Source organism: Typopeltis vanoorti, chromosome 10 (assembly GCF_054136105.1).
Source record: "Typopeltis vanoorti isolate ZY-2024b chromosome 10, IOZ_Tvanoo_1.0, whole genome shotgun sequence".
Taxonomy (NCBI): Eukaryota; Metazoa; Arthropoda; class Arachnida; order Uropygi; family Thelyphonidae; genus Typopeltis; species Typopeltis vanoorti.
In genome coordinates this window covers 47,376,831-47,397,652 of record NC_143558.1, presented here as the reverse complement: position 1 = coordinate 47,397,652, position 20,822 = coordinate 47,376,831, and the positions used below count along the sequence as shown (strand labels likewise).

The 20,822-nt window shown below is 36.2% G+C and overlaps 1 protein-coding gene across 1 annotated transcript in view; it reads right to left on the bottom strand.

The window, feature by feature from the left end:
• LOC150102395 (JNK1/MAPK8-associated membrane protein) overlaps positions 1-20,822 on the bottom strand; it is a 66,622-nt gene that overhangs the window by 33,546 nt on the left and 12,254 nt on the right. The window contains exon 2 of the mRNA XM_090399375.1: positions 4,299-4,369. Within this exon, the coding sequence (XP_090255501.1) occupies positions 4,299-4,369 (71 nt within the window). The remainder of the gene's footprint in view (positions 1-4,298; positions 4,370-20,822) is intronic.

Below are 20,822 nucleotides of genomic sequence, written 5' to 3'. Positions count from 1 at the left end.
AGAGCGGATATGCTAACCACTCGGACAGCCAGGCTGGCAAACATGGTTTCAGAGCATTTCTTATAACTCTTTGGATGGAAGAGCTGCATCCCTTGTCAGGATCATCATCACAGAGATTTACAGGCAGTCTCTAAAGTTTGTATCTATTGGTGTTAAAGAAGCTTTAACATCGATAGATACAAACTAGCAGTCCTTAAAATGTTATTCACAGTGGACTGAAATATAAACAATTTTGTAATCTCTACCCACAATGCCACAGAATATAAAGCAAAAGACAATCACAAACACTGCTGAGATGCAGCATTTATGCTTTTGTTTTTGTCTTTTATGTTACTGATTTTCTGCAATTGATTCTGAAATGTATGTTAATTTGAATTTTTGTAAATAGAGGAAACAAATAATGAGGCCCAAATTGTTTCCTGTTTGTTTGAATTCATAATGAAAGATTCTTAAAAATGAGGGAGATTAACTGTAACTCAACATATTGCAGATAACATATATTATTATAAATGTTGTGGTTTGTTTTGTAAATCAAAACCACAAGTGCAGAAACTAAGTATCCTGTGAAGTTATTTCTAACTATGATTATTAACAAGCAATACACAAGACAATTTAATAAATAATTATCTTTAAGATTATGTTATTAAACAATTATTTTTGTTATTTTATTTTCATTAAACAATTATTTTATAAAATAATTGCTTAATGAAAATAACTATCTTTAATAAAGTTCTTCCATGCAAGAATTAACAAAATAATAATGGTTCTAGCATTTGTTTTTCTAGTTTGTAGCATGCTTGGCATTTCCTTCCTCAAGATAAAAAAAAAAAAATTATTATCATCATCATCAAGACCTCCATGGAGTCAAATGACTCATCATGGGAGGTCCCACTCTTAGATGCACAGCTCGACTTAAATGCATTCACTGTCCCTACACTCACCACACTCTGAGGCAACCCATTCCAATAACCCACCACTCTGCATGCAAAAAATATACTCCTCACCCTCTTGCTCACACCCACCTTATACAGCTTCTAGGGATGGCCTCTCGTTCTCTCCTTGTCTGCAGATATTCTATGAAAAACTCATCTATATTAATCTGGTAATTATCTCTTACCAACTTATATGTCTCTCCCTCTTCCTTCTACCACTACGCTCTGTAATTTGCATTCTCTCAATCTGTCTCCTCATATTTCAGACTAGAAACCAACTTGTCCATCTCTGAACCCTCTCCAACATCACATTATCCTTTTGAAAACCTGGCAACCAAATATGAGCACAGTAATCCACGTGCAGCCTAATCAAAGTCCTGTTCAAAACATCCTTACTTCTACACCTGGGTGATCTCTGCATCATTCCCATAATCTGATGTGATGTCCTCACAATTTTAGCAAAATGTTCATGAAATTTCAAGTCCCTATCCACTTTCACTCCCATATCTTTCATCTCCTCCTCTAAAATATCCCCACCAATCCTATACTCCAAATCCCATCTTTGCTGCCCAAATTTTAAAACTTACACTTTGCAACATTAAATTGACATTCCCCCCTCACCACACACACTCACCCATTCAGACAAATCTATTTAGGTCCTCTTGCAAAAGCTACAATATCCGCTCTACTTCTCATAACTCTCTCCCAAACTCTGCATCTGAAAAAAAACTGTATGTGACCATTTAAGCCCTTTCCAATGTCATTTACATACAAATTAAACAACAATGGCCCTAAAACTCCTGGGACACACCACTAGTGACTTTCTTCTTCTGGAATATCATTCCCCATACACAACCAGCTGATACCTATCATATAGTCAATCTCCAATCCATAGTTTGTCATGTTGCAATCTATCGAAAGCCTTTGCAAAATCTAAATATACTACTGTATGTGCATCACCCCTTGTACAATGTATTCATCTCTGGATTCTCTCCACAACTTTTCTATCACAAAAGAGTCTGGGAGTCCACATCTGTGTATGCAGTAGTCCAGATGTCGCCTATTAAAGCCTTATGTAGGGGAACAATAACTTCTCTATCCCTGCTGTTAGGGCATTTTTCAACAACCACATAACCTGATGTGCTGTTTTGGTTACCTTTGCAATATGCCCTCTAAACTTCAACTCCCTGTCCACAATTACACTGACATCCCTGGCCTCATCAATTTCCTTTAGGAAGAGCTTCTGACCTCTTCCCAACATGCATCACCTTCCACTTGGCCACGTTAAACTGGCAGCCATTTACCTTTGGCCATATTGCTAGTCTCTGTTTAAGTCTTCTTTCTTACAGGATCTTCCTATATCACTAATATACAAATATAAAAACAACAAAGGACCAAGTACTGAATCCTATGGTACACCGCTAGTCACTTGCCTTCTCCTGGATTCAACTCCGCCATAAACCACTCTCTGATATCTGTCCATTAGCCACCCTCTAATTCAAATCACCAGATTCATATCCATCTCCATTTGCTCCAATTTATGAAATAGAGTTCTATATGGAATCTTGTAAAATGCTTTTGTGAAATCTAGCAGTATCACTGAGTAGCCATTTCCCTTATCCGATTAAGTTGTTAGTTGATTATAAAAAGTAAATTACTAAGGCAAGATCCTATCCTTGACAAAACCAAGTTGTCCCTTATAGAGTATCATATTCCTATTCACCCACTCCTGAATACTGTCTTTTACCAATTTCCCCAATACCACCACTCCTGAGATGCTAATTGGCCTATAATTTGCTACATCTGTCTTAGAGCCTCCTTTATGTAATGGGAGTATTTTGCTCTCTTTCCATTCCATTGGACATTCCCACTACTGAGGCTTAAATTAAACAGCTTGGTCAGAGGAGTTAATAATTCCCTTGCACATTCTCGTAATACATGGGTCGACATGCATCTAATCCCATGGCTGTGTTTGTATTGAGGTACTGCAATATTTTAAGCACCTCCATTTCTTCAACCTCTATTCTCCTATCAGTCATTTCATCTGGCACTGAAATTTGGTTTGGTTCTGTTATCTCCCCACCATCAGCACTTTTGAAGGTCATTATTTCATAATCATTCCTCTTTTTACTTGCCTTCCTTATGGTTTCTTTTGGTCTCATCAGTTATCTTTCTCTCATAATTAGCTTTGGCTTTCCTTACCATACCAGTCGCCCTTCTTGCCTGAACTTTATATTGCTCATGAGCATGCTGATCACTTTTTTCTTTATAATCCCTCCACAACCTTTTCTTTGTGTGCAACTCCTGCTTAATAAAGCTATTCATCCACATACTCCTACTTGAGTTATCCTTCTGATTCTGGGTAGACATTTAGAAACTGCTTTCTTCAAACAACTCCCATGCACCAACATCTCTCCCCTCCATATTTTTATGCCATTGCTCTGTTGAAAGCTGTCTCCTCAGCTTATCATAATCACCTGCTTTGTAGTTCCACATATATCCCTTCTTAATAGAAAATTATGCACGTATGGCAATCTCCCAGAAGACTACATGATCACATTTTCCAAGCGGAGACAGCATAGATAGATTGGTTATTGTTGAGCTCTCTGATGCAATGATCAGATCCAGCACTCTTGAACCTCGTGTCCCCTGTATTACATGTTGCCCGAAGTAATTATCTCTCAGCAACTGTATAAATTCCATTTCCTTCCCTGCCTATGGCCATTCCTCCTCCCAGTCTATGTACTTGTAGTTGAAATCCTCCATAATAATTACTCAACCTGTATTCATCATGCTAATAGGCGAGTGAATGTCATCTACATTCTCCAGTATCCCCTCCTTCCCCCAAATAACAGCAGCAGCCAATTATATGTTTAGTCCTGTTGGCCTTTATCTCACACCAGATAACCTCAAATGAAATGCCTGCTGAAACCCTGTCTCCCTTTTTTGGCTTCATTTCCTCTGCTATCATTAACAAAAATCTGTCTTTAAATATATGGTAATTTACTACAGCTGTTGACTTTTCTTTAAAAAAAAAAAGTTAAAGATATTTTTAAAATCATCCAAACTTGATTCTGCATTTTTTCTAAAAATATCTTCCTTTCTACAAATATGCTGAATCTGTACACATTTACATATTAAAGTGGATATTAGTTTAAATAATTTCATTAAAATGTCCTGATCTTTCTACCACCTTCTGCTATGTGACAGCAAATTTATTTACCATGATGCATACTGAAAATAGCTGACCTTCAAATGGCTAGAAAATGAGTCAAACTATAAATAAGCAGGACTATTAAAGTTTTATCAACTGTATAGTAATCAGGTGTTTTAATCTGGTCATACTTAAAAATGCAAAAATCTTACCCCACATTCACCCCAGGATCCATTTATCTTCATTCTACCACAGTAAAGTCCTGGACAATGAGTTGATGTGTCTGCAAGGTAAGAAGAGTATTATACCTCAACCTTATTTATAAATAACAATAGCATCAATCAATTTGATATGTATTACAGTTTCATTTTAAATACAAATGTTTACAGTAATCTGGGCGGTTAGCTGAGTGGTTATGCACCTCGCAACCATATGCCTGGAAAAGTGTCCTGGGTTCGATTCCCATTGCTGATGTGAGGAGCTTAAGGATCTTTCTCAGCCATAGTCAAGTTAGCTGGTTTTGGTTTTGGGTGTGGACAGTAAGATTTTTCTCCCCAGTTTATCTGGGGGATTTTCATCCTGCAAAGCAGGTTAACTGGCCTTGAGAACTCAACACCACTATAGACATAAGATACACCAGGGCATAGGGCTGACCACCTTATCCTGAGAACAGTTGAGGTCCGATGATCAATAAACCCTCAACACCACAAGGTAAAAGAGGGAAAAAGGAAAATGAGATGTTTACAGTTATATATATTTCAACCAAACAAAGGATTACATAATAACTTTAACATTTAGAGAAACATGAACAGGCCTACTTAACAGCTTTTATATGCCGCTTCACTGTTACAATCTTTTTTTTTTTTTCTCTAAGATTTAGCACTGAGGTATTTGGTAAATTACTCATCAAGCAGTGGTTAATTTTCTGTAATGCATGAAATACTATATCAACCACTAGCCTTCTCCAGATATTCTATACTTATCCTTTTCGTGCCTCATAGCACATAAGGCCAAGAAAGAAAAACAAAGCATTTGTAAAAGAACCAAACTATGGTGATTCAGTGGCAAACCCTAAAGAAAACTTTGATTGATTCAACCAGAGAGGCATGTGGTCAGGTACTTTGCAAGGATAGAAAAATCAGAACAAAAATCAGAAAAATTAAAACCGGACTCAGAAAGTCAAAGAGGCACAGTCAAGGAAAAGAAGAAAGCATATTGAAAGCTCCTGGCAAGTAAGTCAGCTTGTGCTCCTAGGGAAATACAGAGAAAAATGTAAGAAAGCAAAACACTGTGAAAATTAGCTAAACAAAAATCATGGGAAGACTTTCTTAAGAACATATAAAATAAATATCATGAAAAAGCTCAGAAATGGTGGAAAGAGCACTGTAAAAGGAATTAGAGATGATAAAGGGGATATGAGAACTGAAGATAAAGATATTCTTGATGTATGGAGTAATTACTTTGAAAGATTGCTAACTGAAACAAACAGTTACAGCACAGTGGTAGAAAACACTGAACAAGAATGCCATCTGGAATATATATCAGTACTTGAAGTAGAAAGAGCTATCACAAACCTGAAATGTGGAAAGACAGCTGGAGAAGATGACATTCAACCAGAAATGCTAAAATATGGAGTTTTACAGTGGCTAAACTGCATAATTCAGGCCTGGTCAGAGGGTCAACCAGATGATTGGAGTAGAATGATGGGCACTATGAGCATTCTACTCATAGTGCCCATCTATAAAAAGGGAAACAAAACCGAATGTGAGAATTTCAGAGGAATTTCTCTACTGAGTGTTCCTGGTAAGATTTATGCAAGTATTCTTGAGAAACGGATGAGAAGGACTGTGGAAAGGAAGCTTGGTAAAGAACAAGCTGGATTCAGGCCAAATAGAAGCTGTCAGGATCAGATTTTCACTTTACGACAAACAGTTGAGACGTCATGGGAATATAACAGAGATCTGTATTTAAGTTTTGTAGATCTGGAAAAAGCATATGACAAGATGCCAGGAGAGAAGCTATTCAAAATTCTACAGTTGTATAGTGTCAGTGGGGCATTATATCAAGCAATACTTAGTCTTTATTTGAGTTAAGTCAACAGTTAGAAAGATAGTTTGAGGTAAAATCAGGTGTGTGACAAAGGTGCACACTATCTCCACTGTAATTCATTATCCATATAGATCACATTATGAAGGAAAGCAGTATTAACCACACAGGCCATGACGTCAAGGTTACTATGGATGCGAAGCATATTAAAATTGTAATACCATTGATATCACACTGAAATATATGATGGATATGAAGTGTAGAGGAGTGATGTATTTTATCCATATTGACAGTAACGTGATTAAGCCTGATATCAAAACTGGAGATGCTAATCTCAGCTCTCGACTTCGTGCAGATGATGTTATACTCCTAAGTAAATCCAGGATAAATCTGCAGAATTCTCTGACCAAACTGAATAACTGTTGTAATAAATTTGGTATGAAAATCAGCATTAAAAAAACAAAGAAAATGAAAATAGGTAGAAACATTGAAAACATCAACTGCATCCTGAATGAAGACCCTATAAAACAAGCAAAACATTTCAGCTATTAGCACAATTTTTAGTGAAAAAGGCAAATTAAATTTGGAAATAGCAGAATTTGAAAAGTTGGTATGGTAAGAAGTCAACTGAATAAATTTATATGGAAAAGAGAGAGATTAGTCAAAACTAATTTTAACTTATGGATCTGAGAGCATGATTAGAAATAACACTCTTCTTCAAAGACTGGAATCCACAGATATGAGAGTGCTGAGAAAGATTAGGGGACTGACCAGATGGCATAAGTGGCAGCATCATATTAAAAACAAGGATATTAGAAAAGAACTTGACATTGTTAGCGTTCAAGAACATGTTAGCAGAGCTAATCTCAGGTGGTATGACCACTTTTTTTAAAGAATGGGAGAGGAAAGATTAGCTAAACAAATGTTCTTTGCCAGGATGGCAGGAAAAACACCAAGATGAAGACCAAGATGTAGGTGGATCGATACAGTAAAACGTGTCTGAGAAGATAGAAATATAAGATTTGATAATATTGGAATGTTGACAGATAACAGGCTAATCTGGAGGAAATTGTTGATAGGAAGTTAGTAATGATGTAACTTTTCATATAATACTATCATAGATCCTGTATACCCCTTCCCCCCCCTGCTGAGGGTATTTGTCAGGATGATGATGATCACTATTTTTTTTTAAATGGGAGAGAAGGAAAGGAGTGAAAAACAAAATTAAAATTTTTTGAACTATTCAATATTTCATGTGCTTAATTATTACTTATTCATAACTTACAACAACAACAACAAAAAAGGGGAGGTTAAAATCAAACATTAATGGCTGATTTTTGTAGTTTTTTTTAATTTGCATGGATTTCAGGCATGTATGTATTTTTTTAAATTAGTCTTTAGATCATCCCAATATTGATTTCATATCACTCTCAAAAAATGGATAAAAATCATTATCATCTGTGGGAAGTTTTCAGTATTGAGACTACATTATGACCACATTGTCTAACAACTAGCAGTGTTCCAACATGCATACAGTAATGAATTTGCCATTTTTATTCTGGTTTATCATTTGTGTTTAAGAGTTGTGAAGTTATCATAACATATAATATGTGTAATTAATTGTTTATAGTCTTGCGTTGTGCAAAACTATTTTTCACCAGTACCCCTGATCATGTAAGTCTTACAACTTACAAAACTTGTTGGGCTTTAATTGCTTATTTTTATTAAACTCTTAATTTACATTATAATGTGGTCTCAGTACCAAAACCTTCCCACAGAACTGCTAAACCACAGAAACTTATGTTTTTTTTTTAATCATTATTATCATCAAATTCAGGGGGTTTACAGGATAATTATGATAGTACTATGAAAAGGTTACACCATTACTAACTTCTGATCAAAAATTTTCCTCTAAATCTGTTATCTGTCTGTCAAGACTCTAATATTATCAGATCTTATATTTCCGTCTTTTAAGGTGCTTCATATGTATCAATCCATCTACATCTTGGTCTTCCTCTGGATCCTTTTCCTGTCAACCTGGCAAAGAACACTTGTTTTACTAATCTTTCCTCTTCCATTCTGTTTAAGTGCCCATAGCATTCAAGATTGGCTCTGATAACACATTCCTGAATGATAACAATGGCAAGTTTTTTTCCTAATATCCTCATTTTTAATGTGATACTGCCACTGATGACTTCTGTTCACTCCACTAATCTTTCTCAGAACAAGATTGGAGACCTCTGATATCAGAGGTCTCCAATCTTTGTTCAAGTGTTTTATTTCTAATCCAGTTCTCAGATCCATAAGTTAAAATTGGTTTGAACAGTGTCTTGTATATAGTTAATTTAGTGTTTTGACTAATTTCTCTCTCTTATCTCATATAAATTTATTTAGTTGACTTACTATCATATAGCATTGCTAATTCTGTTGTCTATTTCCATATTTATTCTTCACTAAAAAGTATATCTAAATAGCTGAAATGTTTCACTTATTCTATAGGTTCACCATCCAGGATATAGTTGATGTTTTCAATGTCTCTGCCTATTTGCATTGTCCTTTGTCTTTTTTATTGCTCATTTTTATACCAAATTTATTATGATAGTTATTCAATTAGTCAGAGAATTTTGCAGACTTGTACTGGATTTATTCAGAAGTATGTATAACATCATCTGCATAAAGTAAAGAGCTAAGATTAACATTGCCAATTTTAATATCATATTTAATACCACTTCCCTTCATAATGTGATTCCATATAGATAACAAACAACAATGGAGATAATGTGCACCCATGCCACACAACTGATTTTACTTCAAACCATCTTGCCATACCTCCTTCAATTCTGATTGCTAACTTACAGCTTAAACAGAGACTATGTATTGCTTGATATAATGTCCCATTTACACCATATAACTGTAGCATTTTGAATAGCTTTTTCCTCTTGGCACCTTGTCACATGCCTTTCCAGATCAACTAAACTTAAAAATCATGAGTTTTGTAAATTTTAAATATATACACATATTAATAAAATATTAGTAATTTTATTACCATATGATAGTAATATGATTTATTTTACTGCTTGTTATAGCTTTTACAATAAAAAAAGTAAGTATTTTCATACTGCTATGTACTCCAGTGAAGTTCTAAATGGCTAGTGAGAGAGAGGTTATTCTCTTCATAAAATGATAAAAGTATAATAGAAGTTTGTGTGTCTGTTTGTTGGTATAGTGGATAGTATGTGCTAATGATGTCCTCGTGAATCATATGCAATCTCACAAAAGTTGCCAGGGAGATGTGAAAGGATAACATTATAACTGAATCACTGTATTTTAAGCACGTCCATAGTGCTATTGGAAGAATGGCAGTACGTTATGACCTTTGATTGGAAAATGGCCTAAGTTCAATTCTCGTCGTGAGGAGAAGAATATTTGAAATTTTTTTTTTTCAGTTGAAGGCGAGTAAGTTAATTTTATACAGAGGTAGCAGGCTTTTTTCTCCCAGAAATTCGGGCTTTTCAACTTGCATACAGACAAATCAGCCTTGAGAATACACACAATTTCCAGACAAAAAATACACAGAGACACTTGTGGAGTGTTTGTGTGTATTTTCACAGACACTAGTGGTGGTGCTGGTGGGCAGTAGATGACATTGGTGTAGATGATGATGGTAGTCGCAGTTCGATTAAGTGGTGAGATGGAGAGTCATAGAGTATGTGCCCTTCCTTGATGAGTCTTTGGACTCCTTGGAGGTGTCACGTAATAATAAGTTTAACTTCGGCAATGCAAAAAAAAAAAAGCTTTATACATCATTATAGATTTCTTATAATGATAAAAGCACTCTTATTAAAAAAAAGTATAATACACTGATGATGGTGGTAAATTTGATGTCTCTAGTACACCTGGATCTAACAAGTCCCAGTCGTAAAATGTGATTTTAAATCCTCTTCTAATTGTCATCACCTTTTAATCTGCTAAACCAACAGAACTTCACATCTTGTACCAGGTCAAATAAGCTTCTTCCACTACCCCCCCCCCCATCTTCCTATTCCAATGAATATATGAAAATTCATGTTATTACAGGCTTCCCTAACCATCTTTTGGTTCTAAATCTTTAACATTCATACTACAAAATGCCAGCCTAGTTGGCCGAGTGGATAGCGTATCTGCTCTCCAGCCAAAAGGCTATGGGTTTGAATCCTGCTGTGGGCACGGATGTTTGTGATTATCTGTGAATTTACTACTGGTGGTGGGTAGTAGATGGCATTGGTATAGTTGCGGTTCATTGTAGTTGGTGTATTGAGTGGTGGAGATAGAGTTGTGTAGTAGGTGTCCTCCCTCGATGAGTCTATGGACTCCCTGGAAGTGTCATGTAATAATAATAATGTAGGTGAAAGTTTTCATAATTCCCCTCTTTACTTCAAATAGGATGAATTGCTACACAAATCATAAAAAGGTTTAAAACTAGACCTTATTTCTAAGATTCAGAAGGCATAACATTTATTCCCTTTCCTTTTGTAATACATGCAGTGTTCACTGAATGGTACAATTTTCAGTTGCACTCTTTTTGACTCATATTTACCCCCCACTTTCCTTAATATACATTTTTTATGTAAAAATTTGTAAGAATATTAAAATGTATATGAAACAAGGCAAAATTTATAATTATTTCCATTAAAGAATTCTTCCAGATTATTTTTTTAATGGTAGTATACATATCCATGTTTAATCTTGAGCATGTGAAATTTAAGTATATAGCACTAGAATTAATAGACAAAATTTCTTTCACTAAATTTATACTGGCTATGTTGCATCATGTGGTCCACTAATAATATTCATTTTTTTTAACCTCAGTCTTGGAAGAGACAACTATAACAAATCAGTCGATTTATTTTATTTCTATTATTATTATTATTACAGAGTTTTAATGTGAAAGTGAAAGGCGAATAAGTTTACTTAAAAGAAACTGTATGAACATAGACTACATGCAGTAATAAATCTAGTTTACTTCTCATATTTTCTTACATATACTTATTTTTATTTGATTTTTTTTATAAAAATGATATATGTCACTCTGAAAACATGCTGGCAGGAGAGAAATTTATTCAACTGAGCTTTGTGTATATACTACTTTTTCATTTCAAGAATGTCATCATCATCAAATTCCTGCCATGTACCCTCAAGGGGTGTACAGGATATGACAGTACTACATGAAAAAATTACATCATTACTAACTTCCTATCTACAATTTTCCTCCAAATCAGTCTGTTACTTGTCAAGACTCCAACATTATCAGATCTTATATTTCTATCGTCTAAGGCACTTTGTACCGTATCAATCCACCTATATCTTGGTCTTCCTCTGGATCGTTTTCCTGCCAACCTGGCAGAGAACATTTGTTTTGCTAATCTTTCCTCTCCCATTCTATTTAAGTGACCATACCACCTGAGATTAGCTCTGCTAACGCATTCCTGGATGCTGACAATGTCAAGTTCTTTCCTAATATCCTCATTTTTAATATGATATTGCCATTGATGCCATCTGTTCACACCTCTAATCTTTCTCAGGACTCTCATATCTGCGGTCTCTAGTCTTTGGTCAAGTGTTTTACTTCTGACCCAGTTCTCAGATCCATAAGTTAAAACTGGTTTGAACACTATCTTGTATACAGCTAATTTAGTGTTCCGACTAATTTCTTTCTTATTCCATATGAATTTATTCAATTGACTTCCCACCATACCAGCTTTGCTGATTCTGTTGTCTATTTCTATATTTAATTTACCATCTTCAGTAAAAATCGTGCCTAAGTAGCTGAATGTCTACCTTCCTTATTATATTTCTGCTCTTCATATCACAGGTTTTGCTAATTTAATACTACCAGATCTAGCGTAACACTGAGCATCTCTCTCTCTCTATTTCAATGGAAATTTATTATTATTAACATCAGACCTCTATGGAGTCAAAGGACCCAAAGCAGGAGGTACACAGTCTAAAGTTCCTCAAAATTTAAACTCGTTCAATGGGTCTACAATCTCTACACTCCATGCAAAGAAACTTGCTCTTCACGCCTTTATTCATACTCTCCATATAGTGTTTTTTTGGGAGGATGGCTTCTTGTTCTACCATCTCCCATTCTATGAAAAATTTCTTTCACATTAACTTGGTAACAATCCTTACTATCATTCAATCATATCCCTTCTTCTCCTCATCAGACTTTGCAAACTGCATTCTCTCAATCTGTCTCTATACCTCACATTCCAAAGACCAAACATGATCCTTGTCAATCTTCTCTGTGCCCTTCTAATATATCCTCATCCCCATTAACCAGGTGATCAAATCTGTGCATAGTAATTCATGAGGTATGATCAAGACCTTACACAACAGGACCATACAATAATAATAATAACCTTATTATTATTATTGTTATTATTATGAAAGACCTCCAGGAAGTCAGGAACCTGAGGGAGGCTACATACCACACACACCAGCTATCATACTTATTATTAAATTCATTCACTCTGCTAGCACTCACAACATCCAATGGCAATTCATTCCAATCAGGCACCACCCTATGAGAGAAAAATCTAGCCCTCACCCCTTTCTTAGAAACGTTCATTCTTAGCTTCCAAGTATGCCCTCGTCCTCTCCCCCTCATAAATTGAAACATTCCATCAACTGAAATCCTGTATGACCTTTTCAGAAGTTTGTAAGTTTCAATCATATTGCCCCGCTTTCTCCTGTTGCTAGTGCCTGCAGTCTACAAATTCTCAATCTGTCTTCATGATTAGTATTCTACAATCCTGATATCATTTTTATCACTCTCCTTTGCACTCTCTCTCTCTCTCTCTCCAGTATATCAGAATCAAAACGGAAACAAGGAGACCAGAGACCTGAGCACAATAGTCGAAGTGAGATCTTATCAAGGCTTTGTAAAGAGGCAAAATTACATCCTTATCTTTACATATGAATGTTCGTTTCAGCACTGCAATTACCTTTGCTACCTGACCCCTGAACTTCAACTTCCTATCTACTAACACTCCAAGATCCCTAGCCTCATCAGGTTCTTCTAGCATAATCCCGCCAATATAATATGACATTGGATATCTAATCATGCCGAAGTGAATGACTTTCATTTACTGACACTGAACTGACATTCATTTTCCCATGCCCACAGTTCTGGCCTATTCAAATCTGATAATTAATACTTAAGGAATTGACAGCGTACACTGGAAATATAAATTAAATCAACTTTAATATATACTTTCCAATATTTCGGCAACGTTGCCATCTTTATTATCTTAAGTTGCCATCTTCATGGGAACTTAAGATAAAGACACGTGCACGCAAGTACTACATAACAGCAAATGAGAAACGAAGCGAGGAAGCTACCGTTTTCCTAAAGTTCTGATGGTGCCTGATGATGAACACCTAATATAGCCCCCTGGCAGGCTATATTAGATGTTCTTGGCCTTTGAGCTGAAGTTCTTCTGATGTATGTTTCCCAAATTTGGAGCAGTCTCATGCATCCAAATTTGTTGAGGTTTGGCATGTTCCTAAGGGCTGAGGCTGATTCCATGAATAGTCTTTTATATTTGAACTTGCTGCATCAGAAGAATTTCAGCCCAAAGGCCAAGAACACCTAATATAGCCTGCCAGGGGCACCATTAGGACTGTAGAAAAACAGTAGTTTCCTCGCTTTGTTTCTCATTTGCTGTTATGTAGTATTTGCGTGCACGTGTCTTTATCTTAAGTTCCCATGAAGATGGCAACATGACATTGCCGAAATATCAGAAAGTATATATTAAAGTTGATTTAATTTATATTTCTAGTGTAAGCTGTCAATTCCTTAAGTATTAATTATCATGTTTAACCAGCGTATAAGCCTTTCTACAAGAAGGCCTATTCAAATCATTCCACAAGTACTACATATAAACAGCATTCCTAATTACCCTACGTATCTTTGCATCATCAGCAAATAGCTGTATGTAGCTTGGAAAATCCTTCCCAATATCATTAATGTACAGATTGAATAACAGTGGACCAAGCACTGATCCTTGTGGTACACCACTTGTTACCATAAACCTTGCAGACTCACATCCCCCGTATACCACTTTTTGATATCTGTTAGTCAGCCATCCTCTTATCCATGCTAACATTCTATAATCCAAACCAATATTCTCCAATTTATGCAGCAGTCTACCATGCTGTATTCTGACAAAAGCCTTAGCAAAATCCAAAAGTATTATGGTGTATCCATTCCCCTCGTCTAGTTCAATGGTAACATTGTTATTGAATGTGAGCAAGTTCTGAAACATGACTTTCCCTTAATAAACCCATGTTACTCATTGCAAAGTAGAGATTCACTGTCAACTTATTTCTGAATACAGGTCCTAACCAATTTTTCAAACATCTTCATCACCACTCCTGAGTTGCTAATTGGTTGATAGTTGGATACATCAGTCTTTGCACCACTCTTGTGCAATGGAATTACCATACATTCTTTCCATTTCTGCAGAATCTTTCCTGTTCTGAGACTCATATTAAACAGCCTGGTCAAAGGAATAGCCAGTTCATCTGAATACTCTTTTAGCACATGTGCTGATATCGCATCAGTCCCTATTATTGAATTTTTATTCAGATTGTGCCTCATCCTTATACACCTAAGTTTCTTCATCCAGTGAAGAGGTAGCAGTGAGCTCAATGTCAAGTACACCAGGTTGATAGCTTTTAACAAAATAACATTAGTTGAACAACCTCTTCTGTGTCTATTACCCTCACGCTATCTGCATTTAGATGAGTTATTCTTTTGTGTTCATTCTTTCTTTTACTTGCAGCATATCAATAGAATTCTTGTGGGTTGTCTTTAGCATGCAGAGTCAGTTTCTTTTCATATTCAGACTTTGCTTTCCATACAACGATTGTTGTATGAAAAGCAGGCTAGAATAGTTGACACTATTCTAGCCTACTGCTTATAACTTTCATAATAGACATCATCCTTATGCACATGGTATTCCTTCCACATCATCCTTTTCTTACGAATCACTTGCTTAATATGATTAAATATCCATTTGACTCCTACTTAATTGGTTTATCACTGTCAGTCTTCTTCTGTATGTTTTTCCTCTGCCATTTTTGTCTCAAACACTTGTTTTGTTAACCTTTCATCCCATTCTCTTTAAGTGACCACATCATCTTAAATTAGCTCTGCGTGCACATTTGAATATTAATTTTTTTTTTTCTGACATCTTTCTGTTTTGTTTTTTTTTAATAAGGTCTGCCGAGTGATATCTTTGTCAATGCTCATAATTTTCCTCAAAATTGTGATATCTCTGGCCTCCAGTATCCATTAACTGTTTTCTAGAGTAACTCTCAGATGAATTAATGGTAAACAGTAAGTAATTTAACAATCCTACATTATATTAAAAACAAATGCATGTAAAATATTTGACTATTCAGTAATTAATAAAGAAAGAAACTGAACTATGTGAAGATGAAGGCTACTTACTTTGAAACATAACAAATTACAATTGAAGTATTTCTACAAGTGAAAATGCCTTCATAAGGATTTTTCTAGTGCAATACATAAGTGTTTGCAAGGAGCATAGTTTGTGAAACTATGCTCCTTAAAATTTTAAAGAATAGTTGTGTAAGGAAAGTGAGGAATTAAAGTTTGTGTCAAGTTGTCAGATTGTTGTGGTTGAAGAAAGCCAGAAATGTGAGTGAAAATAGTGGCTTGATAGGGAATTGCGATGTTGTACAAGATGGCAATGAGAGCGGAGATCAAAGAGAGAGCAAAAGCAACTATACAGAGAGAGAAAATGGCTTAAATGAGGAAAAAAATGAGGAATTATTTGTAAGGAGTGAGATCGCTAGGTTATGCGGAGTAATACACAGTGCGCAGCGGTAGTTGGAGCACCTGCAAAACTCTTTCCTGAGTGCCTCGGCTAATGGAAATAAACGAGTTTGAAAGGAAAAATAAGAATAAGAGTGGGAGAGTTTCAGAAATTAAGGAAACAGTGTTGTATGGTGACTCGTTATTAAGAGATGTGATAGATGAGAATTTAACTAAATCGTACTTACCGGGTGCAAAATTTAAGGATGTAAGTGAGTATTAGAGCGCAAAAACAGAGAGTGAAAGAATTGATAGTTGTGGCTGGTATGAATAAATTGAAAGGAGATAAATTTTTTATGAGAGAGGACTTGAAAGTATTGTTAAAGGTAGCGAAAGAAAAGAGTGACAGAGTTAGGATGGTGAGTCTGTTGCCGCGGTACGATAGAGAGGAGTTTAGAAAGAGGGCCATAATCACAAATGACTTTATGCGCAGGTTATGCAGACGGTGTGGTGTGGAATTTGTGGACGTGTAGAATGAGTTTGATGGGCGAAAGGATTTATACAAGATGGATGGCCTGCATTTGAATGGATTTGGTGTGCGGAGACTGGAAAAAGTGTTGCTGAATGAAGTGAAAATGGATGTGCAGAACCAGGGAAACTAAAACTACCAAGGAGGGGGGGGGAGTGGATATGCGGACATCAGTGAGACAGTTGAGTGTAAGAATGTATATAATGTACCCGAGCCTGTACTAAGGACAAGTAATCGGAATGGGATAGTTAGAATAATGCATCGAGATAGGGGTGGGACAAAGGGACCTCTGCATTTCATGTATACTAATGCCAGGAGTATTAGGAACAAGAAGGAAGAATTTTTGGCCTTGGTTGGCTCTTCCTGGCCAAAGGTTATTGCATTAGTGAAACATGGCTGATGGAAGATGATATAGTTAGTGGAATAGAATGTGTAGGTTATAGTGTGTTTAGGAGGGACAGAGAAAATAAAATGGGGGAAGGGAGGTGTTATTGATGATAACTGATGAACTGCAGAAAAGGAGATTTGAAGTTGTATTGAAGGATAGTGAAAAGAGCTCATTTGAGGCTATTTGGTGTGAGATTGAGACTGGCAGAACAAAATATACAGTTGGGTGCTGCTATAGACCAGGGGATGGAATAGATGGTGGGGATAGTATGCATAAACAAATTGATGAAATGAGTGGAAGGATGGTAATTATTATGGGGGATTTCAGCTATGGTAACATTGATTGGAAGGAGGAGAGGATACATGGGAGAAAGGAAATGGATTTTATTCAATTATTAAGGGATAACTATCTGAGACAGCATGTAATTGAAAATACTAGGGGTTTGAGAATGCTTGACCTGGTAACAGCATCTGAGAATTTGATTGTAATGAATATGACCATGCTGCCACCTATTGGTGAGAGTGATCATAAGGTCTTGACCTGGGAGGTGGCTAAAGGTGTGGAATTTTCGATTAACACAGGGTACATGTGGAATTACCATGCTGGAAATTCTGAAACAAATCTGAAAACAAACCCAAACTCAACATCACCAGAGTTAAAGATCGGTACTATCAACGTAAGAAGCCTGAATGGCAAAGAAATGGAGCTAGCTGAGGAATTAGATAAGTAACAGATCAACATAATAGGGGTGACTGAAACAAAAAAGACAAAAACTGGTGAGATCTTTCTGAGCAATAAATACAAAATGCTATATTCAGGCAATGACAATCAAGGAAAAGAAGGAGTAGCCATAGTATTCAACACAAAATACAAGGCTAATCTTCTTGAATGGCAGTCAGTCTCAAGAAGAGTAATGTGGGCAAACATGAGAATGGGGAACTGGACAATGAGACTTATTTGTGCCTATGGTCCCACAGAAGGTTCTACTAAGGTAGAAGTGGAGGAATTTTTTTAGGCTTTCGAAAAAGCAACTGACACAATGAAAAAGGAAAAGTTGGTCCTTGTTGGGGATCTAAATAGCAGAGTAGGAAATGATTGTGAGACATATAAAAATATTTTCGGAAAATTTGGAGAAAAGAGCAAAGCCAATAATAATGGCAAATATCTGTTTAATTTCTGCTCAGGACATGAACTGGTTATTACTAACACCATGTTCCAACATAAAAATGTGCACAAATTCATATGGAGTGAAGAGGCAAGGAATAAGAAAAGTCTCATTGACTATGTTATTGTTGATAGTAATGTTTTCTCCCTGGTGCAGGACACCAGAGTGTACAGAGGATTTGAAATTGGAAGTGATCACTATTTAGTCTTGAGCAGGATAACATTTAATTTCATATTGAAAAGAATAACATGTAAGAAAGTTTTAAAGCAAATAAAATTTGAGCAGCTCTCCGATGTGAACTGTAGACTAAAATACACATAGATTATTGAAGAAAAAATGAAAGAGCTTGAGAACAGGAATCAAACCTTGGAGATTCAGTGGCAAACTCTGAAGAAAACATTGATTGATTCTGCCAGAGAGGCATGTGGTGAGGTTGTCTGCAAGGATAAAAAAAATCAGAACTCCCTGGTGAACACAGGAAGTTAAAGAGGCAGTGAAGGAAAAGAAGAAAGCATATCAAAAGTTCCTGTCAGATAAGTCAGCTTGTGCTCTTAGAGAATACAGAGACAAATGCAAGAATACTAAACAATGTGTAAAACTAGCTAAACAAAAGTCATGGGAGGACTTTGGCAAGAATATAGAAAATAAATATCAAGAAGGTGGTAAGATATTCTGGAGGTTGTTGAAGAAGCTTAGAAATGGAGAAAAGATTGCTGTAAAAGGAGTTAGAGATGATAAAGGGGACATGAAAACAGGAGAAAAAGATATCCTTGAAGTATGGAGTAATTACTTGGAAAAACTGCCAAATGAAACAAGCAGTGATAAAAAACACTGACCAAGCATGCTGTCAGGAATACATATCTATACTTGAAGTAGAAAAAGCCATCAAAGGCTTGAAATGTGGAAAGGCAGCAGGAGTAGATGATATTCGACCAGAAATGCTAAAGTATGGTGGTGTAAGAGTCTTACAGTGGCTGCACTGCATAGTTCAGAAAGCCTGGACAGAGGGACGAATTCCCGATGATTGGAGTAGAGCTCTCATAGTACCCATATATAAAAAGGGAAATAAAACTGAATGTAAGAATTACAGAGGTATTTCCCTACTGAGTGTTCTTGGCAAGATCTATGCAAGTATACTTGAGAAACGGTTGAGAAGAATTGTAGAAGAAAAGCTTGGTGAAGAACAAGCTGGATTCAGGCCAAATAGAGGCTGTCAGGATCAGATCTTCACTTTACGACAAATACTCAAGAAAGCACGGGAATATAACAGAGATCTGTATTTAAGTTTTGTCGATTTGGAAAAGGCATATGACAAGGTGCCAAGAGAGAAGCTATTCAATACGCTACAGTTATATGGTGTCAATGAGGCATTATATCAAGCAATACTTAGTCTTTATTTGAGTTGTAAGTCAGCAGTTAGAATTGAAGGAAGTACAGGAAGATGGTTTAATGTTAAATCTGGTGTGAGACAAGGATGTACATTATCCCCTCTGTTATTCATTATCTATATGGATCACGTTATGAAGGAAAGTGAAATTAAACCTGATATCAAAATTGGAAATGTTAATCTCAAGTCTTTGCTTTATGCAGATGATGTTATACTTCTAAATAAATCCGCTACAAGTCTGCAAGATTCCCTGACTAAAGTGAATAATTGTCGTGATAGATATGGTATGAAGGTCAGTATTAAAAAGACAAAGACAATGAAAATAGGCAGAAACATTGAAAATATCAACTGCATTGTGAATGGAGAACCTATAGAACAAGTAAAACATTTCAGCTACTTGGGCACGATTTTTACTGAAGATGGTAAATTAAATATAGAAATAGACAACAGAATCAGCAAAGCTGGTATGGTAGGAAGTCAATTGAATAAATTCATATGGAATAAGAGAGAAATTAGTCAGAACACTAAATTAGCTATATACAAGACAGTGTTCAAACCAGTTTTAACTTATGGATCTGAGAGCTGGGTTAGAAGTAAAACACTTGACCAAAGACTAGAGACCACAGATATGAGAGTCCTGAGAAAGATTACAGGCATGAGCAGATGGCATCAATGGCAATATCATATTAAAAACGAGGATATTAGGAAAGAACTTGACATTGTCAACATCCAGGAATGCATTAGCAGAGCTAATCTCAGGTGGTATGGTCACTTAAATAGAATGGGCGAAGAAAGATTAGCAAAACCAACAACCTGTGGTCTGGAAGTGCCTTGGTTGGCACTTCCAGACCACAGGTTGTTGGTATTAGTGAAACAGGGCTGACAGAAGATGATAAAGCTAGTGGGATTGAATGCGACGGGTATAGCGTGTTCAGGAGTGACAGAGGGAATAAAAAGGAGGGAGGAGTGTTATTGATGATAGCTGATGAGTTGCAGCCAAGGAGTATAGAAGTTGAACTGCAGGATAGAGGAAAGAGCACATTTGAGGCTGTTTGGTGTGAGATATAATCTAGCAGAACAAATATACAATTGGGTGCTGCTATAGACCAGGTGATGGAATAGATGATGGGGATAGTATGCATAGGCAAATAGAAGAAATGAGTGGAAGGAGGGTAATTATTATGGGTGATTTCAATTATGGTAACATTGACTGGAAAGAGGAGAGGGCACATGGGAGGAAGGAATTGGATTTTATGCGGTTATTAAGGGACAACTATCTGAGGCAGCATGTAGTGGAAAATACCAGGGGGCAGAGAGTGCTTGACCTAGTAATTGCAACTGAGAATGTGGCTGTAACGAACATGACCATGTTGCCACCAATTGGTGAGAGTGACC